Consider the following 24,094-nt stretch of genomic DNA (forward strand, 5'->3'; position numbering starts at 1 on the left):
CCATATCAAGTGATCTCTGAGTCTGGATGACAGACCCTGCCTCAAACAGAAAAGAGAGGTGGAGATGGATCCAGGAGACTCCTGACACCCACCCCTGGGCCTCCACATACATGTGCTCACGTATGCACGGACCAAAGTGCACACACGGGCACACTTATCTCTTCCACACACGTTGTGAGAATGAAACGGGCAGAGGGAAGTGCAAGACTAAAAGCTCAGATCAACCTCAATGGCAAGAGCAGACATTTACTGGTCTGAGAGGGGAGCCCTCAAGGTCCTGTGGCACAGCATCCGAGGGTGCAGGGGAGCATGCAGTCCAGAGTCTGAGGGCAGTTTTTGTAAGTGGGGGTAGAGGGTAGGGAGGGCATGACTTCAACTGCCTAGAAACTGTGGGGTGGGAACTAAACCAAACTGCTTGTTTTTGCAACCTCCAGGCTTCTGGGGGTGTGGTGGGGGTGAGTTATTCATTGGGAATTCCATGAGCTTGACTTCCTAGAACCATGCGCCTGTTTTAGGGCCCTGCGTTTAGGGGGAATTTTCCTTCACAAATGAGACGTGTGTGTGTGTGTTTCTAGTACATATAGTATCCAGTTGGTTGGTGAAGGTAAATCTTGCCGTATTCCAATCGTATTAAATTGAGAGAAATGTGAAAACGCAGCCGCAAGCCATTACAAAAGGAAGCATGGAGAAGCTTCCCTCAGAGAGTGACTGGCCGCTCACAGTGGAATGTTCTTCCCTTCCCTTCCGCCCAGGAGAGGCTCTCCTTCCGGGTTTAGCTGTCTGGCCCTGTTGTGTGTGGCTGGCCAGAGTCTGCTGAATCCTAAGACTTGACAAGGAGTGAGAGAAGGTTTCTAGCCCCAGATGAATAAGGAAAGGTATTTGAACCACTCCAGTTTCATCCTCAGAGAGTTCACAGGTAGGACCTTCAAATGGAGGGCTGGAAGCCAGTGCAAGAGCCTGAGGATAAATAGACAAATCTTCAGAGTTGAAAAATCCAGAGACTGGGAGGGGTCTGTGGACTACACAAGTGACTTCAAGAGTGACTTCTTGTCAGACTGTTGAGAAATGACCACCTACAGGGGAGGATGTCACCTCAAAAGGCCAGCCTTCCTACGAGAGCTTCCCTATGATACTCCGGGAAACCATTACAGGTTTCCATGTTAGTCAGCTTCCTGGAGCTCTGGTATTTTGTAAATCAGCCTTTTTAAAGAGAAAAAAAATCTCATTTTAAGAAAGTTTTATTAATATGTAATAATGGATTTCATTATTACAATATGTAATAATGGATTTCATTATTACATTTATGCATGTCCATAATGTATTTTTTTTTTCCGAGACAGGGTTTCTCTGTGTAGCTTTGCGCCTTTCCTGGAACTCGCTTGGTAGCCCAGGCTAGCCTCGAACTCACAGAGATCCGCCTGGCTCTGCCTCCCGAGTGCTGGGATTAAAGGCGTGCGCCACCACCGCCCGGCTCCATAATGTATTTATATCACATTCCCCCCCCCACATTACCCTCCCATATCCCCCACCCACTTGTGCTAATCACCTTCCCCTTTCCAGCTAGATCCTCCTTCCACTTACAAGAGTGTGGGGGAGGGGTTATTTACAGAAGCATGGACAACTTACCAGTGGCTACACCCCTGAAGAAAATGTCTCAGCCTCTGTTGTGTGACACTGCTTCTGAGGAAATGTGAACAAATGTCTATTCACCCCACACAGGGACCTGACAACAGACCGAAGTACAGATACCACTGAAGTCCAACTGGTTACTCACAGGAGTTTGTTTGAAGGATTTCTTACAGGCACAGAAATGACTCAATGACAACCACATCATCAAAAGCCCACCCCAGCATGGGTGATGGCTCATGGCCTCTGGAAACGTGTGGTTCCCTGCACAGCTTACAGGCAGCTCGACCATTTGGAGTGTGTCTTTTCCAGGCAGCTCAGTTAGCCTGAGCCTCTTCCAGGAAGCTTGGCTAGTCTGCACCTCTTCTAGGCAGCTGGGCTTGTCTGAGAGCCTCTCTTTCTCAGTACTTCATGCTTATATAAGCTTGGAGTAGGAGGGGCCTAATGTGTCTGGTCAGTTTTAGGGACTTCCTGAACCTTTTACTTGCTCATCCTTAACAAAGCTCCCTGTACTTACTGAGCCTTAAAGAACATCCCTGTAGGAGGAAATAGCTACGCGGCAGCTTTCCCCAGCAGCCATTAACTGTCTATGGATCTATGTAGCCTCAGGGAGGGCTGGGCTTCCAGAAGCTCAAGTTGGCCTCACACTTGTAGGATTCCTACACATGACCAATTGCCTCTGTTTCCCTATGGCAAGAAGGCACATCACAGTGGAGGTTCATGGGAGCTAACTTGTTCACCTCATGGCCAGGAAGCAAAAGAGAATCAAGAAAGGGTCCAGCTCCCCTAATCCCTTAAGGACCTCTCATCAAGAGACCCTGTCTCTCAAAATGTGTTACCATTTCCCAGTAGTGCCACCCTGGGACCAAGCCTTTAGCACATGAACTTTGGGAGATGACTGATATCCAAATGACAGCATTTTTAAAGAGGTATTAGCCGGGGTCCGCATGAACACACATTTGTGGAAGAAATCGGGGAAAAAATGACCTGGGAAAACAACGTGGGTAGATTCATATTTGTTTGTATGTCTTACACCAAATTTCACAAATGATGGGGAATTGTAGCTGGATGAACAAGCAGCTGACTATCCAAAAGAGGTTTATAATAGGACAAGGATTAATCTAAATCCAAAGTATGATGTTTCTGTGTCCTTGGCCACTGGACCACCTGAAAAATAGTGGCACCCAGGAAGCCAAATGATCCTGGGGATGAACTAACGAGAGGCTTGATACAGGGAACCCTATTGGGACATAGAAAAGTTGTCAAGAAAAAAGGGATGTGTTTCCAGTATGGTTTGCCTTCCACCTCTGAAATCACGCTGAAATATTTTTTTATTTAATTTTTTTTCATTTTACATACCAAACCTGGTTCCCCCTCTCTCCTCTTCTCCCACTCCCCCCACCTGCCCCCATCCCACCCACATCCCTTCCTCATAGGGGGTAACCCCTCTATTGGGTAGTCAACACAGGCTGTCATGCCAAGTTAGGGTAGAACCAAGCCCCCCCCCCCTTCACAGCTGAGTAAGGCATCGCACCAAAGGGAATGGGGTCTAAAAAGCCAGTTCATGTAGCTGGCATAAGTCCTGGTCTCATTGCCAGGGGACCCACAAACACATCAAGCCACACGACTGTCACCCACATTCAGAGGGCCTAGTTCAGTCCCATGCAGGCTCCCCAGCTTTCAGACCAGAGTCCATGAGCTCCCACTAGCTAGGGTCAGCTATCTTCATGGGTTTTTCCATCATGATCCTGACCCCGCCCCCCTTGCTCCTATAATCCCTCTTCCCTCTCTTCAGCTGAACTCCAGGAGCTTGGCCAAGTCTTGGCTGTGGGTCTCTGCACATGCGTCCATCAATCACTGGATGTAGGTTCTATGATAACAATTAGTGTAGACACCAATCTGAGTACAGTGGAAGGCTAGTTCAAGCACCCTGTCCACCATTGATATGAGTCTTAGCTGGGGACATCCTTGTGAGTTCCTGGTGATTTCCTTAATTCTCCCTAAACCCTTGATGGTTCACTTTGTCAAGATATCTCTTTCATTGCTCTCCTTCTCTGTCCCTCCCCACAATCGGCCATCTCAAACGCTCATGTTCCCACCTTCCATCCTCCCCTCTACTTCCCCTCCCAGTTTACCCAGGACATCTTAATCCTTTCCCCTTCCTGGGGCAATCTATACATGTCCCTCTTAGGGTCCTCCTCTTACCTAGCTTCTCTGGGATTGTGAATTGTAGCCTGGTTATCCTTTGCTTTGTGTCTAATAGTCACTTATGGATCAGTATATACAATGTTTGTCTTTCTGGGTCTGGGTTACCTCAGGATGATTTTTTTCTAGTTTTATCTATTTGCCTACAAATTTCATGATAACATTGCTTTTTACCGCTGAGTGATACTCCATTGTGTATATGTACCACATTTTCTTTATCCATTCTTTGGTTGAGGAGCATCTAGGTTGTTTCCAGGTTCTGACTATTGAAAATAATGCTGCTATGAACACAGTTGAGCCTATGTCCTTGTGGTCAAGCATCTTTTGGGTATATGCCTAAGAGTGGTATTGCTAGGTCTTGAGGTAGGTTGATTCCCAGTTTTCTGAGATACCACCATACTGATTTCCAGAGTGGTTGTACAAAATTGTATTCCCACCAGCAGCGGTGGAGTGTTCGCCCTTTCTCCACATCCTCTCCAACATACACTGTCTTCAGTGTTTTTAATCTTAGCCATACTGACAGGCATAAGATTTTGCATTTCCCTGATGACTAACAATGTTGAACACTTAAGTGGCTTTCAGTCATTTGAGATTCTTCTTTTGAGAATTCTCTGTTTATAGCTGCATTGGATTATTTGATATTTTGATGTCTAGTTTCTTGGGTTCTTTATATATTATAGAGACCAGCCCTCTGTCAAATGTGGGGTTGGTGAAGATCTTTTCCCATTCTGTAGGCTGTTTTTTGCTTTTGTTTTGTTTGTTTTGTTTTGTTTTTGTCTTATTGACAGTGTCCTTTGCCTTACAGAAGCTTCTCAGTTTCAGGAGGTCCCATTTATTGATTGTTGCTCTCAGTGTCTGTGCTACTAGTGTTATATTTAGGAGGTGGTCTCTTGTGCCAATGCGTCTAGGATACTTCCTACTTTCTCTTCTATGAGGTTCAGTGTAACTGGATTTATGTCGAGGTCTTTGATCCATTTGGACTTGGGTTTTGTGCATGGCTATAGATATGTATATATTTGCATTCTTCAACATGTTGATATCTAGTTATGCCAACACCATTTGTTGAAGATGCTTTCTTTTTTCCATAGTATAATTTTGGCTTCTTTGTTAAAAATCAGGTGTTCATAGGGGGGTGGATTAATGTCAGGGTCTTCAGTTTGATTCCATTGATCAATGTTTCTGTTTCTATACCAATACCAAGCAGTTTTTATGACTATAGCTTTATAGTAGAGCTTGAAGTCTGGGATGGTGATACCTCCGGAAGTTCTTTTATTGTATAGGATTGTTTTGGCTATCCTGGGGTTTTTTGTTTTTTGTTTTTTGTTTTTCATATGAAGTTGAGTATTGTTCTTTCAAGATCTGTGAAGAATTATATTGGGATTTTGATGGGGAGTGCATTGAATCTGTAGATTGCTTTTGGTAAGATTGCCATTTTTACTATGTTGATCCTACCTATCCAAGAGCATGAAAGATCTTTCCATCTTTTGATATCTTCTCCAATTTCTTTCATCAAAGACTAAAAGTTTTTGTCATACAGATATTGCACTTGTTTGGTTAGAGTTACCCCAAGATATTTTATGTTATTTGTTACTATTGTAAAGGGTGATGTTTTTCTAATTTCTTTCTCAGCCCGTTTATCATTTGTATATAGGAGGGCTACTAATTCTTTTGAGTTAATCTTGTATCCTGCCACATTACTTAAGGTGTTTATCAGCTGTAGGAGTTCCCTAGTAGAATTTTTGGGGTCACTTATATATACTATTATATCATCTGCAAATAGGGAAAGTTTGACTTCTTCCTTTCCAATTTGTATCTCCTTGATCTCCTTTGGCTGTCTTATTGTTCTAGCTAGAACTTCAAGTATTATATTGAATAGGTATGAAGAGAGTGGACATCCTTGTCTTGCTTCTGATTTTAGTGGAATCTCTTTGAGTTTCTTGCCATTTAGTTTGATGTTGGCTGTTGGCTTACTGTATATTGCCTTTATTATGTTTAGGTATGTTCCTTATATCCTTGATCTCTCCAAGGCCTTTATCATGAATGGGTGTTGAATTTTTGTCAAAGGCTTTTTCAGCATGTAATGAGATGATCATGTGTTGTTTTTTTCTTTCAATTTGTTTATAGGGAGGATTACATTGACAGATTTTCGTATGTTGAACCATCCTTGTATCTCTGGGATGAAGCCTACTTGATCATAGTGGATGATTTTTTTTAATGTGTTCTTGGATTCAGTTTGCTAGTATTTTATTGAGTTTTTTGCATCAATGTTCATGAGGGAGACTGATCTGTAATTCTCTTTCTTTGTTGTATCTTTGTGTGGTTTGGGTATCAGGATAACTGTAGCCTCATAAAAAGAGTTTGGCAATGTTTCCTCTGTTTCTATTGTTCAGAACAAAGTCAGGAGTAGAATCATCCTATGATTGTAGAACATAGGAAATCCCTGGTCCCTACTCACTGAATGCAAATAGAGCCCTCGCCTAACCTCTGTGACCCCAAAGACAGACCACAGATTTTCAACTGTTTTTTTAAAGAGACTTCTCTGCAGTTGAAAACCACTGTGCAGTGACAATTATTTTACCAGTGACAGGGCTGTGCTGTCCAGTCTCATAAAACCCCTACCCTTTGGGAATTCAACAAAACAGATTCTCTTTTTCTATATTTTAAAGAATCAAAACAGGGCTGTTTTGACCATGAACTCACAGCAGCTATGGCTCTTGGCATAAGACTGGCACAAGATCAAGCCAATCGATACTCCAGCATGGAGATTGGGGGAGGGGGCTCACACGGTCCCACCCCTGTCTGAGGAGCTTTGGCAGTTGGTAGCCAGCGAGGGAGGGAGTCAGTGATCTCCGGTGTTATGACCTGTGGTTGGTTACTCATGCTCCAACGGGTGATGCTCTACGCTGATGTGCACATGGGAAGCACTAACTGAACTCAGCAGGTATTTAAAAGGGACAAGGACGTGAAGTTGGGAGGGGGAGGGGGCCCAGGGAGACTTGTAGGAGAAGAGAGGGAGTATTTATGGTCTAAATACATTGTATGCATATCTGAAATTACCAAAGAAAAATAATTTTAAAGAGAATCCAAGTGATGCTGAATAACTATTTTAGTATAATTTGTTTAATATATTTGTATGCATTGATATAATTTTCGAAACTGAATATTCTTTCCTATGACATTTTCCCTTAATTTTTCTTTTTTTCTGAACACAAACACATAGACCTTTAAATAGCTAACCTTCTGGTCATAAAGTGTTGGGAAAGGCTGCATGTGTATTTATCAGAACAACGGCATCCTTCCTTGAGGCTTGACATTGGCACAGGATTCCGGGATCTGGCACTAGGGAGGAACAGGCAACAAAGCACTATCTGAGGTGTGTTTTGGGGGAAGGGGCAATGCTTCCACCTGCCCTCTTCAGAAAAACAGCTGCTCATAGACTGACAGCCACCCGTCGGGGCCTGCGGGGTATACAGTGTCCTCCCTCCTAGTCGGTATTAAATTTGCTGGCCAATCCAGAGGCAGCAGTTGCTGGCAACCATAGGTGCAACTTGAAGCCAGAGTCCTCTACAGGATTCCTTAGTGTTCCGCTGCTGCTGCAGCAGCAAGCTACCACAGCGCGGTGGCTTAAGCACCCCGGATTTCTTTTTTCTTTTTCTTTTGCTTTTTCGAGACAGGGTTTCTCTGTGTATTGGGTGCCTGTCCTGGAGCTTGCTCTGTGGACCAGGCTGGCCTCAAACTCACAGAGATCCTCCTGGCTCTGCCTCCCGAGTGCTGGGATTTAAAGCGTGCGCCACCACTGCTCGGCTTCCCAGATTTCCATCTTCCATGATGGTGCTGCGGTCAGGAACCAGCAGCGGGTCTCGCTGGACTAAAGTCTAGGAGTTGTCAGGGCTCTGCTCCTTTCTGAAGGCTCTAGGGAACGGCCACTCTCTTGACTTTCCCAGCTTCCACAGCTTGTACCCTCCGCCACACTCGAAGCCAGGAATGGCGGCCGAGTCTTTCTCACATCCTATCCCTTCAACACTTCCTTTCGCCTCCTCCTCCTCCTTTAAACTTGTAGCCAAGTGTGGTGGCCTATTCCTTTAATCCCAGTACTCAGGAAGCTGAGTCAGGAGGATTGAAAGTTCAAGGCCAGCCTGTGTCAGTAAATTGATATTAAAAAGAAAAAAAGAACAACAGAGCCTTGTGATTATCTTGGACCTAGCCACAGCCCAGGAAAACCTCCCTATTCAAAGTCAGATGACTACCAACCTCAATTCTGTCTTGCCACCTAAGGTAACTTATTCACATGCTCCAGAGGTGAATATGTGCACACCTCTGAGGACTCACTACCCAACCTATCACAGAGGGGAAAAAATGACACCAAGATACGCTGGGCTTCCTATTGTACAATTGGAAAGTTCTGTACTTACATAAAATAAAATACATAATTTCTTTTCTGTTCTGTATAACCACCACCAATAGAGAAGAGAATAAAGCTCCTTGTTTAAATATAACACTTTATTATTAATTCTATTGCTTCATTCAAGAGAGATTTTGTTGAAGAAATTGGCTTTAATCGTGAACAAATAAAGCTGATCGTGTTCTCACCCAGACAAATTCTAATTACTTGTAATGCACACAAAGTTGTGCACACAAAGTTGTTCCTTATTTGCTGATTGTATTTATTTTCTCCTGTGTGACTCAGGGCTGGTTGGTTTGTTTTAACTCGGAGCTGAGTAGATTCTATTTTTCTTGTGATTGCATTCTGTGATTCCTTTATCTCAGCCCACAAGAAAAATTCACAGCTCAGCAACTAGACTTTTGAGGTGTTGAAAACGCCACAGATGATACTTTTTGATGGAACAGGGTGTTCTTCCATGCAGCAATTTGTCTGAGTCTGTGGGCATGGCCACTATTGCCCTCTCTTGTCCAGACTCAACAGTGTGTGATAAAGAAAAGTTTCCGGGCAGGTAAAGACAAGTTCCTGAAGTCTATGCTAAACACGTACATGGCTTGACAGAGGTATCTTTCTCAAGACTTCAACATAATGAATGAGAATGAGTGGGGCTGAGTCATGCCTCCAGACAGCTGTTTTATGATATCTGCCATCAGGGTGTCAGGTGTGTCAGGGTCCCCCAGCGTCCCCCAGGCTCAGTGACTTACTAGAAGGCCTCACGGGACTCAAAAGCTCATGGATCACTTCATTGAAAAGCCACAGGGTGAGATCAGCAAAGGCACAGGGTGTGTGCCATAAAGTCCACGAGGTAGGTACCAGACATAAGCTGCCAAGTGTCTCCCCCACGGAGTTGCATGGGGCAAATTCAACTTTCCAAGCAATGATGCATAGAAATAGGTGCAAAGTATTGCCACCCAAGCTTCTGGACGCGGGTAATCTGTGTTTTAAGTATAATCCAGTCCTATGGACACCACAGGAGCTGTGTTTGATCTCAGCTACTTATACTTCCACTTCCCAGGGGACCAAATGATGTGGTGTGACCAAGGTCCTCAGTTAGAGCACTCAAAGGACTCAGATTGCCATCCAGGAACCGTTAAAGGGTCTGTCTCCTGAAGATGGACCTTTCCTAGATTATGCTGTATTTGAACAACCCAAGCCATCTAAGTTACTCCTCTGCTAACAGCACTATTGCTGGTCTTGGTGTATTACTACATCAAATGGATATTGTCAGGATTAATCAACTTCTAAAGTATAAAGTACATCCATGGTAAATAATTATACCTGGCTTTAAAACTAAACAACTGACTAACCAGGTTAGGAGATTTGAACCAATTCCCATAGCCCACAAAATGCGGTCTGATCAAAATGGAGCCTGGCTTTCACTATGGTTTAAACAGACATCAGCATCTCTACTGTCCTTCCCCTGGTGATAAAACCCAGGACATGATGTTTGATCATATTAAAAATGGTAAAATATAAAATACATTTTTTCCATAAGCTCCTGGGTTTCATGGAATATCTGTAACAAACGCAGCTAATCTCCATTAAAACCTGAATTTTCCAAAACACTTTCAACTTTTTGTGTCAACTGATACCTGCTCACGAGGTGCATCATCCACTACCCCCTTAGTTTAATCTCCTCCAATACCACAACAACCCAAATCTGCCATAAACACGGCTGCACCCTTTGTGATGCAAGGGATTTAAAAAATAGCCAGAGAGCTGGCTCAGCAGTGGGGAGCACTGACGGGTTGCTCTTCCAGAGGACATGGGTTCCATTCTCAGTACCCACATGGTGGTTCACAATCGTCTGTAACTCCAGTTCCAGGAGATCCAGGGCCCTCCTCTGCTCTCCGTGGGTACCAGGCACACAAGTGATGCATAGACATACACGCAGGTAAAACACCCGAGGGCTCATTGATGAATGCTTCAGTCTCCAGCCCGTTGAGCTATTTTAGGAGATGGAAAATTTAAGAGGTATGCTTAGTTGGAGGAAGTGGGCCACTGGGAACATGCCTTTGCTCCTGGCCCCTCTCTCTCCTCCTGCCAGTCTCTGCTCTCTGCCCCCCTCCAGGAGGAAAGCAGCTTTTCTCCACCACCATCCTCCACTATGACATGGCGTCACTCCAGCCCACAGCAATGGCCACCACAAAGGGCGTCATGGACTGAGATCTCTGAAACCGAAATAAATCCCCCTTCATTGTTTTGCTCAGGTATTTTTGTCACAGTGATTTAAAAAGAAAACAAAAACCCTCACTAACATGGAAATTTGTTATGAGAGAATTGCTCAAGTATGTGCTGACATTCTTTTATTATCTGTATGGAAAAAATTAAAAGTAGGAATTGAGGAGAGAGCACAATCAGTAGAGCATTTTTTTTTTTTAAATCTCTGCAACCACAGGCATAATGGTGAGTTTTCTGTTCGTTGGGTGTTTAGAAAATAAATATATAAAATCACTGGGCCCCACAGTAGCTTTGTAAGTACAACTGATTCTACTATGTTATGGTATCTTTTTGAAAGGTATTTTAAAATTCTTTTTCTTTTTCATCCAAGTCTTCACATTTTTTTCACATGAAGATACTTGTTTGTTTTTTTTCGGGGGGAGGATTTTTTTGAGACAGGGTTTCTCTGTAGCTTTGGAGCCTGTCCTGGACTAGCTCTGTAGACCAGGATGGCCTCGAACTCACAGAGATCCACCTGCCTCTGCCTCCCAAGTGCTGGGATTACAGGCGTGTGCCACCACCGCCCGGCCCATGAAGATACTTGTGATGCTATCCTTCTGAACTTACGCTCATGTTTCACGTTCCTCTTTTCATTTCTCATACTATTGGTTCCTTCTTTTTCATCACCTGACTTTCTTCTCAAAGAATTCATTGTGGATTATGTTGCACGTCTCTGTTCTCTCTTGGAGTCAATGTTGTTGGTATCTGCATTTCTTCCTCCCCCACCCCTCCCTTTGTTTTGCTGCTGACTCCTTGAATAGGATACTCACTGTGTTCACAGTCAATTAAAAATAATCATTTTAGGGCTACAGATTGTCCTCTAGTGACTGCCTTAGCTGCATTCAGGCTAGAATTAGTATCATTTTGACTGAGTTTCCTGTTTCCTCATTTTTTCTTTCTTCTTCTTTTTTTTTTTTTTGTTTGTTTTGTTTGTAGTCTCTCTCTGAGAGGGTGGCTGCAGAACTCCAAACTGGGCACCTTTCACCCCTGTCTCTGGACACCTGCGCACTCCGTCTGCTTTGAGCATGGGCAGGAGATCAACCTCCTGTCTGCCCTGCCAAAGATAATAAGGGTGCTAGGATGCAATCCAGTGCTTGTTGAATATTATATAAGACTCAGTCTTGGCTTACTAGAGGTAGTGAGACTTTCTGATGGCTGAAAAGTTAACTACGTGCTGTGAACTTCCTGCCGATGTGTTGGCACGATGCTTCGCACATTTAAGCAGTTAAATCCAGCCAGAATTTGTTTGTTTGCAGTATGATATACATGTCTGTTCGTGTAGGCATGGATGCATGCACATATGTGTGCATGAGCATGGGGCCAGAGGATAGACAACCCAAGATTTGGTTCCTTGGGTGCCAACTGTCCCATCATTTACAGAGTGAATACAAATTTAATACCAGCTAGACTGTTCGCAGACTAGAACTATTTATGAAAATAGTTCACATAAAAACAGAAGTCCACAATAAGTTGTCAGCAAGCTGCACCCACAATTCCTAGCTATCCATTTGATTTACAGAGCTGTGAGTGAAAAAGTTAAGTCCATACATATAGCTAACCACATCAGTGGAAACAGTAAAGACTACAGAAATTATATTGTTATGGCATCATAAACTTGGGTGTGTGTCTTTATTTGCTCAATTTAGTAGTCCCACCCTCAAAGGATGGATTTTTTTGGGGGGGTGGGGATAGAATCTCCCTGTGTAGCTCTGGATAGTCTGGACCTTCCTGTAGTACAGGATAGCCTTGAACTCACAGAGATCAGCTTGCCTTTGGACTCCAGGTTCTTGAGTTAAAGGCATGTACCACCACTGTAGCCCAAAGGATAGATTTTTAAAGATTTAGCTATGAGCTAGGTGTGGTGGCAGAAGCCTTTAATACCAGCACTCAAGAGGTTGAAGCAGATCTTGGTTATGGGAAAAGTTTGTGTGTGTGTGTATGTGTCTGTGTGTGTGTGTGTGTGTGTGTGTGTATTATGCACATGTGTATGTGTGGTTGTGGTGTGCAACCCTGCATGCTCATTCAGAGGCCAGAAAACAAGGATTGTCTTCCTCTATTCAATAGAGTCTAATGCTGTCCACCTTCTCTTATGAGGTAGGTTCTCTTGCTGAACCTGAACTTCACCATTTCAGTTAGGCTGACTGGCCAGCCATCTCCTAGGATCCAGCCGTGTCTGCCCTCCAGTGCTGGGGTTACAGGGATGCAGAACCATGCCCAGCTTCGATGTGGATGCTGGGATCTGAATTCAGGTCCTCTTGCTTGCACAACAAGCCCTCCTGCCCATGGAGCCGTCCCCTAGCCCCAAAACTGATATTTTAAGAAATCTACTCAGTCTGTACGGTCTATTCTTTCTGTCTTAAGAAATCCTTTCCAATTTAAAGCTATAAACATAGCATAGCCCCCACTTTTCATCTCCAATGCAGTAAATTTTTGCTTCCCAATTCTGTTTAGGATTGAATTGTGTGCAGGGTGACATAAGGATTTGGGGGGCGGGGGTTGTTTTGTTCTGTTTTTTTTCCAGGCAGCATCTCACTACTCAGCTCTGGCTGTCCGGGAACTCATTCTGTAGAGCAGACTGACCTAAAACCCACAGAGATCCACCTGCCTCTGCCTTCTGAGTGCTGGGATCAAAGGTGTGCACGACTATGCTACTTCATTATGATCTATTTTTACATTTGTCCTATCCAGCCAACTTTTTCATCACTAATTATTAAAAAATAAAATGTTACCTGCTGGTTTCTGTTTCGGTCATTGTCAAATGCCAGGCATCCTATATGAAAGGTCTGTTTCTGGGTCTTCTTGTCTGTCCTTTGTTCTCCTACCAATGCCCAGGCGCTGCGTTAATGACTATGACTTCGGCTGACCTCGCTATCTGCCAGAGAAAGGCCTCTAGCTTTCTTGCCCTTCCTTACAGTGATGCTGACTGTTGGAACTTTGCTATCCCATGTGAAGTTCACATCCACCACCCAGTCTGACTGACACATGCTATGGTGCATGGCCTAAAGTTAGACTGTTGCACAAGACTGTGGATACACAAGCCTCGAGGACTAGATGTGTTCAAAGGGCAGTTATACATTTTGCATATATTGTGATCTGGATGGGAAGTACCCTCGACATTGGTGAAGGCTGGGTCCCCAGAAAGTAGCACTACTTTGGAATGAAATAGAAAGTTCAGGAGGTGGGCCTAGCTGGAGCAAGTAGGTCACTGGGGACACGCCTTGGAAAGATGGACCTTGTCCCTGCCTTCTCCTCCTGGCCCTCATTGCCTCTTGTCCATCGTAAAGTGAGCTTGCTTGCTCCAGCAGATGCTCCCCACCAGGATGCTCAGCTTCCCTTTGGGCCCACAGCAGCAGAAGTAGCAGACAGTGGTTGTAACCCCTGAAGCCAGGAGACAAAGTAAATCCATCCTCCTTTAAATTCTTTTTGCCCAGAGAAAAACTGTGGTAAAACCTGATCCGTGGTTTGGAGGCTTTTGGAACTGGTTTGCTAGATGAATCTAGAAGTTTGGAAATGCAATCCAAAGAAGCCAGAGAACACAGTGAGCCGAGAGGGGTAGATGGTTCTGGTTGACTAGAATGTGGCAGCAAAGCTGGGCACAGTTGACATCAGGTGGGAGCAAGTATTCTGTTGAGAACTGACTGGAGACTGTGTGTGTGTTACACTGGGACAAAGGTCTGGCCTCCATTCTGCCCATTCCCTGACACTTTGTGGGAGGCGTTTCAGCATTCAGGCTGTTCAGTGGGTTTTTCTGCATGTGTCTTACAATGATTTAGAATGAGATTTGAGAGCAAAAAGGAGGTTCAGGGAGATTTGAAAAACTTGCTGTTTAGACAAGGAAAGAAGTCTTTTTCAAGTTTGGGTGTAAGGAAGGCAGCATTGCAGAACAGATTAACCCCAATTAAAAAAAAAAAATCCTACTTTGCACCAGAACAATGGCAAAGATGTCTGGAGAGCAGCTGAGGAATTGGGCAGACTCTGCCCTTTTCTGGCCTAAAGATGTGAAGGAATCAACTTGTGTGAAAGACTTGGCTTGGAGAAGAGGGCTCAGAGGACCTCACAGGAAGCTGTTTTCCTAGATCTCCTTTCCCACTGCAACTATAGGCCCTCAGAGACCACGAAGATGTGGTCCAAGAAGGACTGGCTACCGCTGGTCTGATAGAAGAACTTGGCGCTGTCTGTGTGCATCTGATTTTGCGTGAATGCAAAATGCAAAAATGCTGGGGTCGTGGAAGCCTACACCCAGAATCCGAAGCAAAGTTTAAAAGGCCCCAAAATGTGTAGTGGGGCGGGGACACTTCCAGCACCCCCAGAAAGGGCAACGAATAAAGCTTCCAGGGTGCCCCCTGCGCTGCAGCAGACACTGTGGATGTTGGAACCCCGCGTGTGAAGCAACTACTAATGGAAACGACAGGCGGCAAATGGAGCCAACACAAGAGAGAAGCCTAGAGGGCCGCGAGCGCCAAAGCTGCGGAGTAGAGCTGACGTCACACCCCCACGTGCCCGGGAGCTGGATGTGGATCTGCAGGGTTTAGTGTTTACCCTGCTAGGTTTGGGTCTTGCTTTCCTTACCCGCCCCTCTGTTCCCCGACTCTTCCTTTGAGAAATGGGAATGTTTACTTTGTGCCATTGTATGTTCTAAGTATGTAACTTGCCTTTTGATTTTGCAGAGCACCCCCCCTCCCGCCCCGAGTTTGCCTTGAGTCTTAGAAGAAACTTTGAGCTTGAACTTCTAAGCCATGCTAGGATCGTTCAGACTTTGGGGAACACTTGAGATGGACTAAATGCATAGTGCTATTAAGAGGTGACCATGAGTCTTTGGGGCCCAGGCAGAGTGCATGGTTTGGATATAAAATACTCCCCATGGACTCATGAGTGAAAATTCAGTCCCCAGTTCACAGCATAAGTTTGGTACCTGATGAGAACTTCAGAAGGTGAAGCGTAGTTAGAGGATATATTAGCCAGGGTTCTCTAGAGGGACAGAACTGATAGACTATGAATGCGCGTGCACGTGCGCGTGTGCATGTGCGTGTGTGTGTGTGTGTGTGTGTGTGTGTGTGTAGAGGGGGGGTTATTAGAGTAACTTACAGGCTGTGGTCCTGCTAGTCCAACAATGGCTGTCTACCAATGGAAGTTCCAAGAATCCAGTAGTTCAGTCCATGAGGCTGGATGTCTCAGCTGGTCTTCAGTACACAACAGAATCTCAGGGAAGGAATTGACTTGCCAGCGAGATCAAGCAGGCAGAGTGAAAGCCTCTTCTTCCACATCCTTCCCATAGGCTGCCAGCGGAAGGTATGATCCAGATTAAAGGTATATCTTCCTACCTCAAAAGATCAGGACCAAATGTGGTCTTTCCATTTCAAATGATTTAACTAAGGGGAAAAAAATCCCTCACAGGTGTACCCAGACACTTGGATTTTAGTTAATTCCAGCTATAGTCAGGTTGACAACCAAGAATAGCCATCATAAAGGAAGTAAATCACATGCCTTAGGAAGATATACCTTCCTCCTGACCTTCCTGCTTCCCATCCACTAGGAAGTGAGCAGCCCTTCCTTTCCTCATGGTCCCCAACTAGAGTGCTCAGCTTCCTTTGGACCCACAGCAATAGGCTCGCTGATGTCAAACTGATACCTCTGAAGCCATGGACCAAAGTGAACCCTCCTCCATTAAGTTATTTTGCTCAGTGATGAAAAATTGACTGCATATATTTGAATTTCTAATAAACAACAAATACGTTTCTTCCTGTGAGTATGGCCCAGGCAATTCTTTTATCTGATAACTCTAATAATTAGGTTATTACATATTAAATAGGTAGATTTAGACTTAAAGTTAAATATAAATACATAGATATCTGGAGAAAGGGTTGGAACTAAAGTGTAAGAGCATAGTTATAGATCAGTAAGAAAAAGGTAAACCACATAACCCAACAGAAAAATATACAGGAAAAGAAAAGCCACTGAGCAATAAACGTAGAAGCATGTTATTTGTTTAATTTTATATACAATCAAGGAGATCCAACTAAAACACTGCTGAAACTTTTCATTGGAAAAACTTTATCCTAGGAATATCAGGTGTCAGAATAAATCGCCACAAGGTCCTTCTTGCTTAGAATATAAATTGCAAAAGCACTTTGCAAAGCCAAAGAGATCATGCCAACCAACAGCAATTCTCAGATCTACCTGGGGAGTCCCAGGTAGCAGTGACTAGCACAGAATCATTTACAACCAAATGAAATTGAAAATGGGGCAACTAAATTGGAATGAATAAATAAATTTGATAAATGTTTTTATCATAGACTTCTATAGGCAAGACAAAAATAAGTGGAGTAGAACTACCCGCTGTCAACAAGAATAAATCTTCCACATAAATCAAGTGGAAGACATCAAGTTGCAGGCTTATGACTTGATATATGTGCACCGTATTAAGCATACAGAAAGCAAGATATTGCTTGCTGGTGCCTATAAATAATAAAATACAAAAACATGTCCAGATGTAAAAACCCTAAATTAAAGGTAACTCCAAGGGGCAGAAAGAGGATGGCGTTGGGGTGATATGTGGGGGTTTCACTGCTTGTGTCTTCCTATAAAAAAAAATGAAGAAAAGAAAAGGGCAAAGACTATGAAACTTCAAGATCTGACAAGGTTGCATGATGCATGTTATTACAATAAGTCAAAATGGTTTGCATGATGCATGTTATTACAATAAGTCAAAATGGTTACAGAATAGACAAAGGGAAGGGGGAGAAGCAAAGAGAAAGACAGAGTGAGACACCCGGGGGTGGCGGGGGGTGGTGAGTGGATCTTTCCTAAGCCTTGGAAATTTGCTGACAGGACAGCCACACAGACACACTGTCTGGAACTGCATCTGCCCGGAGGAACACTTTTCAGAAACCGAGCAATGCCTTTCAAGGCTTGAGAAATACCGGGGTGACCAGTCTTTCCTCCTACCCTGAACATTCCAATGAACTGACAAAATTCAGTACCAGCCTGAGTGGCCCCAGCTTCCAAGGGCTGAACTTGGGAGCGGCTCAGCGGCTTTTCCTCTCAGAACGCTCTTTCAGTTTTGCTGAGCCTTGGTTTTTTTTGGTTTGGGGCTCTATTTTGCACATAAGTCAAGCCGGGTTTGCTTTCTTTAACCCCGTGATTTCTTGGTTCCAGTATGTCAGGTTTCAGTATGTCAGTATGATGCCACAAGGTGACACCCTTCAACAATAAACACTCTAAGGAGAGGATGGTGTTGCACTGTATCTAGTCATAGTTTTACATGAGACAGGAGCCTTCAGGTGGATGACTCGAAGGCCCCCGGTGAACTCCCCACGTTTAGACTTAGATGGACGAAGTGTGGATGGGCAGGTAGAAAGTGATTGGGCAAGGCATCCTTTGAGAATGGGAACAGGCAACGAGGAGACAGCGGAGTCTGTCCAGCTCTTCTAGGCATCTCTGGCCAGCATTCCTTTCTCCAGGGCATGGGGCAGAACCTTCCTGAACTGGAGGTCAGGAAGTTCTTATGATCTCACAAGCTGAGAATTTCTCCATGGACATCTCTGACACAGAAAAGCAAGAGAAAGCTGTGATGCTATCTTGGGGTCTCACGGCTCATTTGGGGGATGAGATGTCATGATGGGAGCAGCATGCAGGGAAGGTGCTATACCAGAGCATGGATGGACATACCTGTATCTCTCCACAATGTCCGGAGTTATTGACTAACAACAAATAACATGTTCCCTTCCTTCCCTTGGCTGCAATTTCCCTGAATTCCCCTTGAAAACTGGCAATCGGCAAACACAGGTTCATTTATCCCAGTCTCCATTGGAAACTCTCCGATCCTGCTTTGTATGTCCCATAGTGAGTACACTCATCTATGGCCATAGGAAATAAATATATATGGATTACAGATTGGCTACCAAAGGGTTAAGGCAGCTTCCCGGGAGGCAGAGGGAGAGGACCAGTGCAGATACAGAGTCACTGCAGCTGGTAAGATATTAAGAAACCCTGTTAAAGAGAGCCAGTGGGATGGCTCAGTGGTTAAGAGCACTGGCCGCTCTTCCAGAGGACCCGGGTTTGATTCCCAGCTCCCACACAGTTCTTGTGAACATCTGCAACTCCAGTTCCAAAGGAGCCAATGCCCTCTTCTGTTTCCCTTGGGCGCCAGGTATACACCTGGTGCCTAGATATCATGCCGGCCAAACACTCGCACACATAAATAAAAGCATAAAAGACGCCCATCCAAGTGTTGCTGGCGACACAAAGCTGCAGGTCTCCCAGGTGAGCTGGCCCACAGGGCCATGAGGCTGACTGAGTCAGCTGCAGAGACAGGAAAATGGAGGACAGTCTCCAAACATGGTGAGAAGAGATGGGCAGATGGACAAACAGACAGCAGTTCAAGTAGACTGCCCCAAGCAGTGAGGACGGAGCCGAGCCCCAGTCTCAGATACAGTCGGGAATTTTCTGATTGTGGGTCCCTTGACATACCCCTTGAACTCTCAGGTAACAAGTGAGTGGGGACTGTTCCCGTGGCACGTGGGCTCTAGCCCAGAGTACTTCAGCTGTCCTCTGGCTACCCTGGTGGTGTCCAGCATGTGCACAAGGTACACACTGCCTATGACAAAACAGTTTACAGTGGTTACAGACGATACAAAAGTTGGCATTGGTATAATCTGCAATGTGGCCGTTTTAAAGGTTTGATGAAATCCTTGGCATTTCAGACTCTTGTGTCACCATTGCCTAAACACACTAACAATGTCCTTCCTGTGCAGGAAAAACATCGTTGACCCAGAAGACCCCCGATGTGCCCGGTTAACACTCACTGGCCGGATGATCATGGTGCCACCAGGGGAGGTAGAATTCGCCAAGCAAGCTATGTTTTCAAGGTATGAAGATGCTTTAAAGTTGGTCTCCTTAGAGCCAGGTATGGTGGTGCATGTCCAGCGTTTGGAAAGCTGAAGCAGAAAATTTTGGAATTTGAAGCCAGTCTGGACGGCAGAGTGAATAAAGGCTAGCCTAAGCTACATAGTGAGACCTTACCATACCAAAAAAAATTACAGCAAAAAAATTGTTTGTCCCAAAATAGACAAGAATAGATGGATGTCAGAGATGGTGGAGGAATGCTATGTGCTGGCCTGCTCCTCCTGACTTGCTCAGTTGGCTTTCTTATACTCCCCAGGGCCAACCTGCATAGGGGTGGTACTGCCCACGGTGGACTGGGTCCTTCCACATCAATCATTAATCAAGAAATCGCCCATAGGCCAATCTGATGAAGGCATTTTTCTCTGTGGAAGCTTCCTCCTCCCAGATGACCCTGGCCCTAGTCAAACTGGCAAAACCCAACCAGCCCATGTGCCTTGCAAGGAAAGCGACTGAGCCTTCCTAGCCCCGCCCCTGACACCAGTGCCACAATGGACATGCTCAAACATCTCTATGAAGATCATGATGGCATTTGCTTTGTTATAGATGGTCTTCCAGTTTGTTGTTGGTCCTTGACTTATATAGTCTTTAGATGTGAAGGAAATTTTTATTTTTATAAAATTAAAAAACAAAAACAGACCAACTCTAGTCCCTGCCTCCGAAGATATTACCATGCATTTGGAAGGCAGGTATCAGTGTAGCAGGGGGCGGGGGGGGGGGGGGGAGATAGAGCTCCCTGTCTATGCTACCTGGGTTCTCAGCGTCCCGCAGGATTGGAAATCTCCCCATGAGGAGATGCATTCACAGGCTCACAGTTCTGTTACCTTTCATACAGAAACACACATGGTCTTTCTTGACATTTCCCACTGGCAATTATCAGCATCCACTGAGCACTGGCTAGAACCGAATGTTATTTCTGTATGTACTTCCTGTTTGCTCCCCCATGCAGCCCTGTGATGAGCATCGTCACCTTCACCCACATGCCAGGCGAGGGGATAGCCATAGGTGCAGCATTAGCATCTGAACCCATCGGCGGTGGACCTGGGATTCACACCTCAGAGCCTGGCTCCAGAATGGCGCTCTTAGCCACTCTGTGTAGAGACTACAGCTTCCTGCCTTCCTAGGGCTCCCCCGGGCCCTGTTCCCCAACTCATCAGCTTCTACCTTTGGGGGGGGGTTGAACAACTCTCAGCCCGAATCAGGCACAGAGGTGGGAGGTCCCTGGGACTGGCTGAGGTGCACCCACCCGCGGATGACTGCAGGTTCACTGTCTTCTCCCTTTGCTTCTTCAGGCATCCAGGGATGAGGAAGTGGCCCCGCCAGTACGAATGGTTCTTCATGAAGATGTGGGTAGAACACATCTGGCTTAAGAAATGGTACGGAGGTGTGTCGGACATCCCAAGGGAGGAATACTTCAAAGCAGCTCCCAGAAAGGCCTGACAGGAACGCCAAAGTCCTGGGCTTTGCATTAAAGTGAAGACCTTTGGAGTGAAGGAGCCAGACAGTCCCTGTCTGACTGCTGTCTCTTTGCTGAAGGGTGCCTAGCCGCCCTGTCATCCTGCAGCAGAATGAGAAAGGATGAACAGGGAAGGACCTTGGGCTAGACTTGAGATTCACTGGAGCGGTCCTTTGCCGATCTGCCGTCCACACACAGGCACTTCGCATAGAAAGATAAATTGTTTGTGCTGTACTCAATCCAGACACACCCACTTGGAAATCATGGTTGTCAAAACAGAAGTGGTAGTTGCTGCTCGTTTCTTTAAAAAAAAAAAATGATGGTGATGTATATGTGCCATGTTATTGCCTTGTATCATGAGAACATTGTGTTGCTTACTATCCGAAAGCAGTGCTTCGGATGGAAGCTCCTTGCATTAAAAGAGCTGAACGTGCTCCGCATTGCATTGCTGTGGGCTCAGGGCAAGGTGGAAGGCTTTCTGTCCGAAGATTACTGACTACATCACTGAACTGCAGATGTATTTTCTAGAATGTGCAGGTCACTTGAGGAGCCCCCCCCCCATTGTATAGCTGGGGGAGTAAGAACGTGCAGTTTTGTGCCCGGCCTGTTGTGAGTGAGCAGACTGTTAGTGAGAAGGGGGTGGTTTTCGTATAGAGCTTCCCAGATCCCCACTGCTAGTATTTCTGGTAGACCGTGCCCCTCTACCATTCATGAGATGTGACATCCAGAATAAGACACACCTTCTTCCACATGACGTAGTGAAGATGGGGCCGGGGAGAGTGCAATAGAGAAAGCCAAGCAATGTGCAAGAGAAGGAACTCTCCTGAGAGTCTGTTCACTGTCCAGCCCTTGGCCAGACCCTCAACAGAAGTCACCTCACTGAAGCCCTACCCAGGAAGAAGTGTGTCCTTAGTGTCTCTTTCAGGCGGGGAGGCTGAGGCTCATAAAGGGCCAGTCAATATCCCAAGCTCAGATGCCTGAGTTCACGGCACATGATGGATGGGCTGCTACCTCCGTGTTTTCCAGTTTTAAAAATGAAAGCATTACTGACATGCACAGGGAGTCATCAAACTAGGCTTGTGATTGTAAAGGAGAATGACTAACTGGTCTGGAGATCCTTTGTCACTGCTGGGGGGGGGGGGCAGGAGTGCCAGGGTAGGGAGCATGCTTTGAAGTTTCTCAACAAACCATTTACAAGAGTTTCTGGCATTTGGAAGATACTAGACTGAAACTGAGGCCTGATTGAACCAAGGCACGCACCACCAAGGCCAGAAAGGCTCTAACAGTATCCATGTTTTCTGTCTTTCTATAATGACTAGAAACTCTCTTTAGTGGATCAGGTATGTTATAGAACATAAAAGTACAACACTAATGTAGAAAATATACACATTCTTAAAACAAAATAATTTTGTTTAACCAAGTAAGACACGAGCAGAGTTTATGTTGCCAAAATATATTTAAATATATATATTTATTTCTAGTGCTGATCACTAGAAATCCAGGAAGCTGCACAATCTTTTTTTATTTGACTTAAGCCAATTCACAAGCGTTTCCAACAATCATTATTTCTAATATATAATCATAGGGTAGCTTTGCTAAAGGTATTTTCTATTTCTAGAGTTTAAAATGATTGCTACTCCCAATAGACAGTTGGGGAGGGGCTGGAAGAGCAAATACGTGTTAAAGGTACTCCATAAGTCGATCTCAGATAGCAACCCTCTAAGTGTTACCACTTCCCAATCTGTCTTACTGATGTCTTTTTGTTAGCCTGTATGATCAGTTTCCTTTTATGGATGATACTTCAAAGGCTTTGAAGAGCAGGTTCCACTTAGAAATACTAAAGACTGTTATCAACTATTTATTAAAATTATAAGAAATGAAATCTGAGTAGGCAGAACAGTGAGAACAATATTGAAAGCTCATGGGCCTGAGACAGATGGGCCCTCTTCAAGAAAATTCATTTTAGCAAATCTCCAGGAATTCACATTGATTTTAAATTTGTAGGACTGAATTAGAAGTTTTAGAAATAGCAATAAGGCAAGAAAAGTTAACTGCATACAAATTGGAAAGAAAAATACAAAAGTATCCTTATTTACAATGACCTGATTATCTACACAGAAAATCCCAAATAACCCACTTTTAAAAAGTCAACAAGTTGGGGTTGGAAAGACAGCTCAAAGGCTGTTTCCCAGCAACCACATGGTGGCTCACAACCATCTATAATGAAATCTGATGCCCTCTTCTGTCATGCAGGCAGAACACTGTATACATAATAAATAAATAAATCTTTAAAGAAAAAAGAAAAAAGTCAGCAAGCCTAAAGGGCATGGTAAGATTTCAGGATATAATACCAGCACATAAAATTTGAACAAATTTCCATATATTAAAAACAGATGAAATTAAAAGCATGATAGCATATGCAATCACTCCAAAGAAAGCTAAGTATTTGGGGTATAAAGTTAACAAATTATGTGTAGAATTTATGTGATGAAAAATTATTTTTAATGCTAACAAAAGTAATCAAAGACTTAAACAATTAAGATGTACCATGTTCATATATTTGAAGACACAAAATAGAGTTGAGGTTAATTCTTCTAAACTGGGCTCTGGACTTAATGCAGTTTCTATAAAAACCCCAGCAAGATTTTAATAAACATATGTAGGCTTACTATAAAAGTCATATTCCAGAATAGGAGTACAGCTTAGTAGCATAACATTTGCCTAGCATGCACGAAGCCCTATGTTTAATCACAAGCACCACACTCACAAAAAAATTTCCAAGGTTTTGCAGTCTTTGAAATAGCTTTAAAATTTCTAAAAAAAAAAAAAAAAAAAAAAACAGCTGGGTACGATGGCACATGACTTTAATTCCAGCACTCGGGAGGCAGAGGCAGGCAGATCTCTGAGTTTGAGGCCAGCCTGGTCTACAGAGCAAGATCCAGGACAGGCACCAAAACTGCATGGCTCTAAAACTTGTCTCAAAAAACTGACAAAAAAAAAGGACAAGTAGGAGAAATCATTTGAACCAATGGGAAGATGCATTGTATATCAATAGTAAGCAAAACAATTTGTTATTAATAGTCATGGACACATGGATCCATGGGACAGAACAGAGAATCTAGAAATGGATCAAGTGTGCTGCACTGGACTTTTTTTTTTTTTTTACAAAGGTACACAGGTTTAACACGGAGGACAGCCAAATCACACAAATGTGATGGAGTATGTGGACACTCACAGTGAACTCT

At 44.4% G+C, this 24,094-nt stretch overlaps 1 protein-coding gene across 1 annotated transcript in view; it reads left to right on the plus strand.

Annotated features, from left to right (window-relative positions):
- Creg2 (cellular repressor of E1A stimulated genes 2) overlaps positions 1-21,130 on the plus strand; it is a 38,196-nt gene extending 17,066 nt beyond the window's left edge. Inside the window, exons 3-4 of the mRNA XM_006980415.4 lie at positions 19,246-19,359; positions 20,686-21,130. Coding sequence (XP_006980477.1) covers positions 19,246-19,359; positions 20,686-20,833 — 262 coding nt within the window. The 3' untranslated portion in view covers positions 20,834-21,130. The remainder of the gene's footprint in view (positions 1-19,245; positions 19,360-20,685) is intronic.
- The last annotated feature ends 2,964 nt before the right edge of the window (positions 21,131-24,094 follow it).

Source organism: Peromyscus maniculatus, chromosome 21, assembly GCF_049852395.1.
Source record: "Peromyscus maniculatus bairdii isolate BWxNUB_F1_BW_parent chromosome 21, HU_Pman_BW_mat_3.1, whole genome shotgun sequence".
NCBI lineage: Eukaryota > Metazoa > Chordata > Mammalia > Rodentia > Cricetidae > Peromyscus > Peromyscus maniculatus.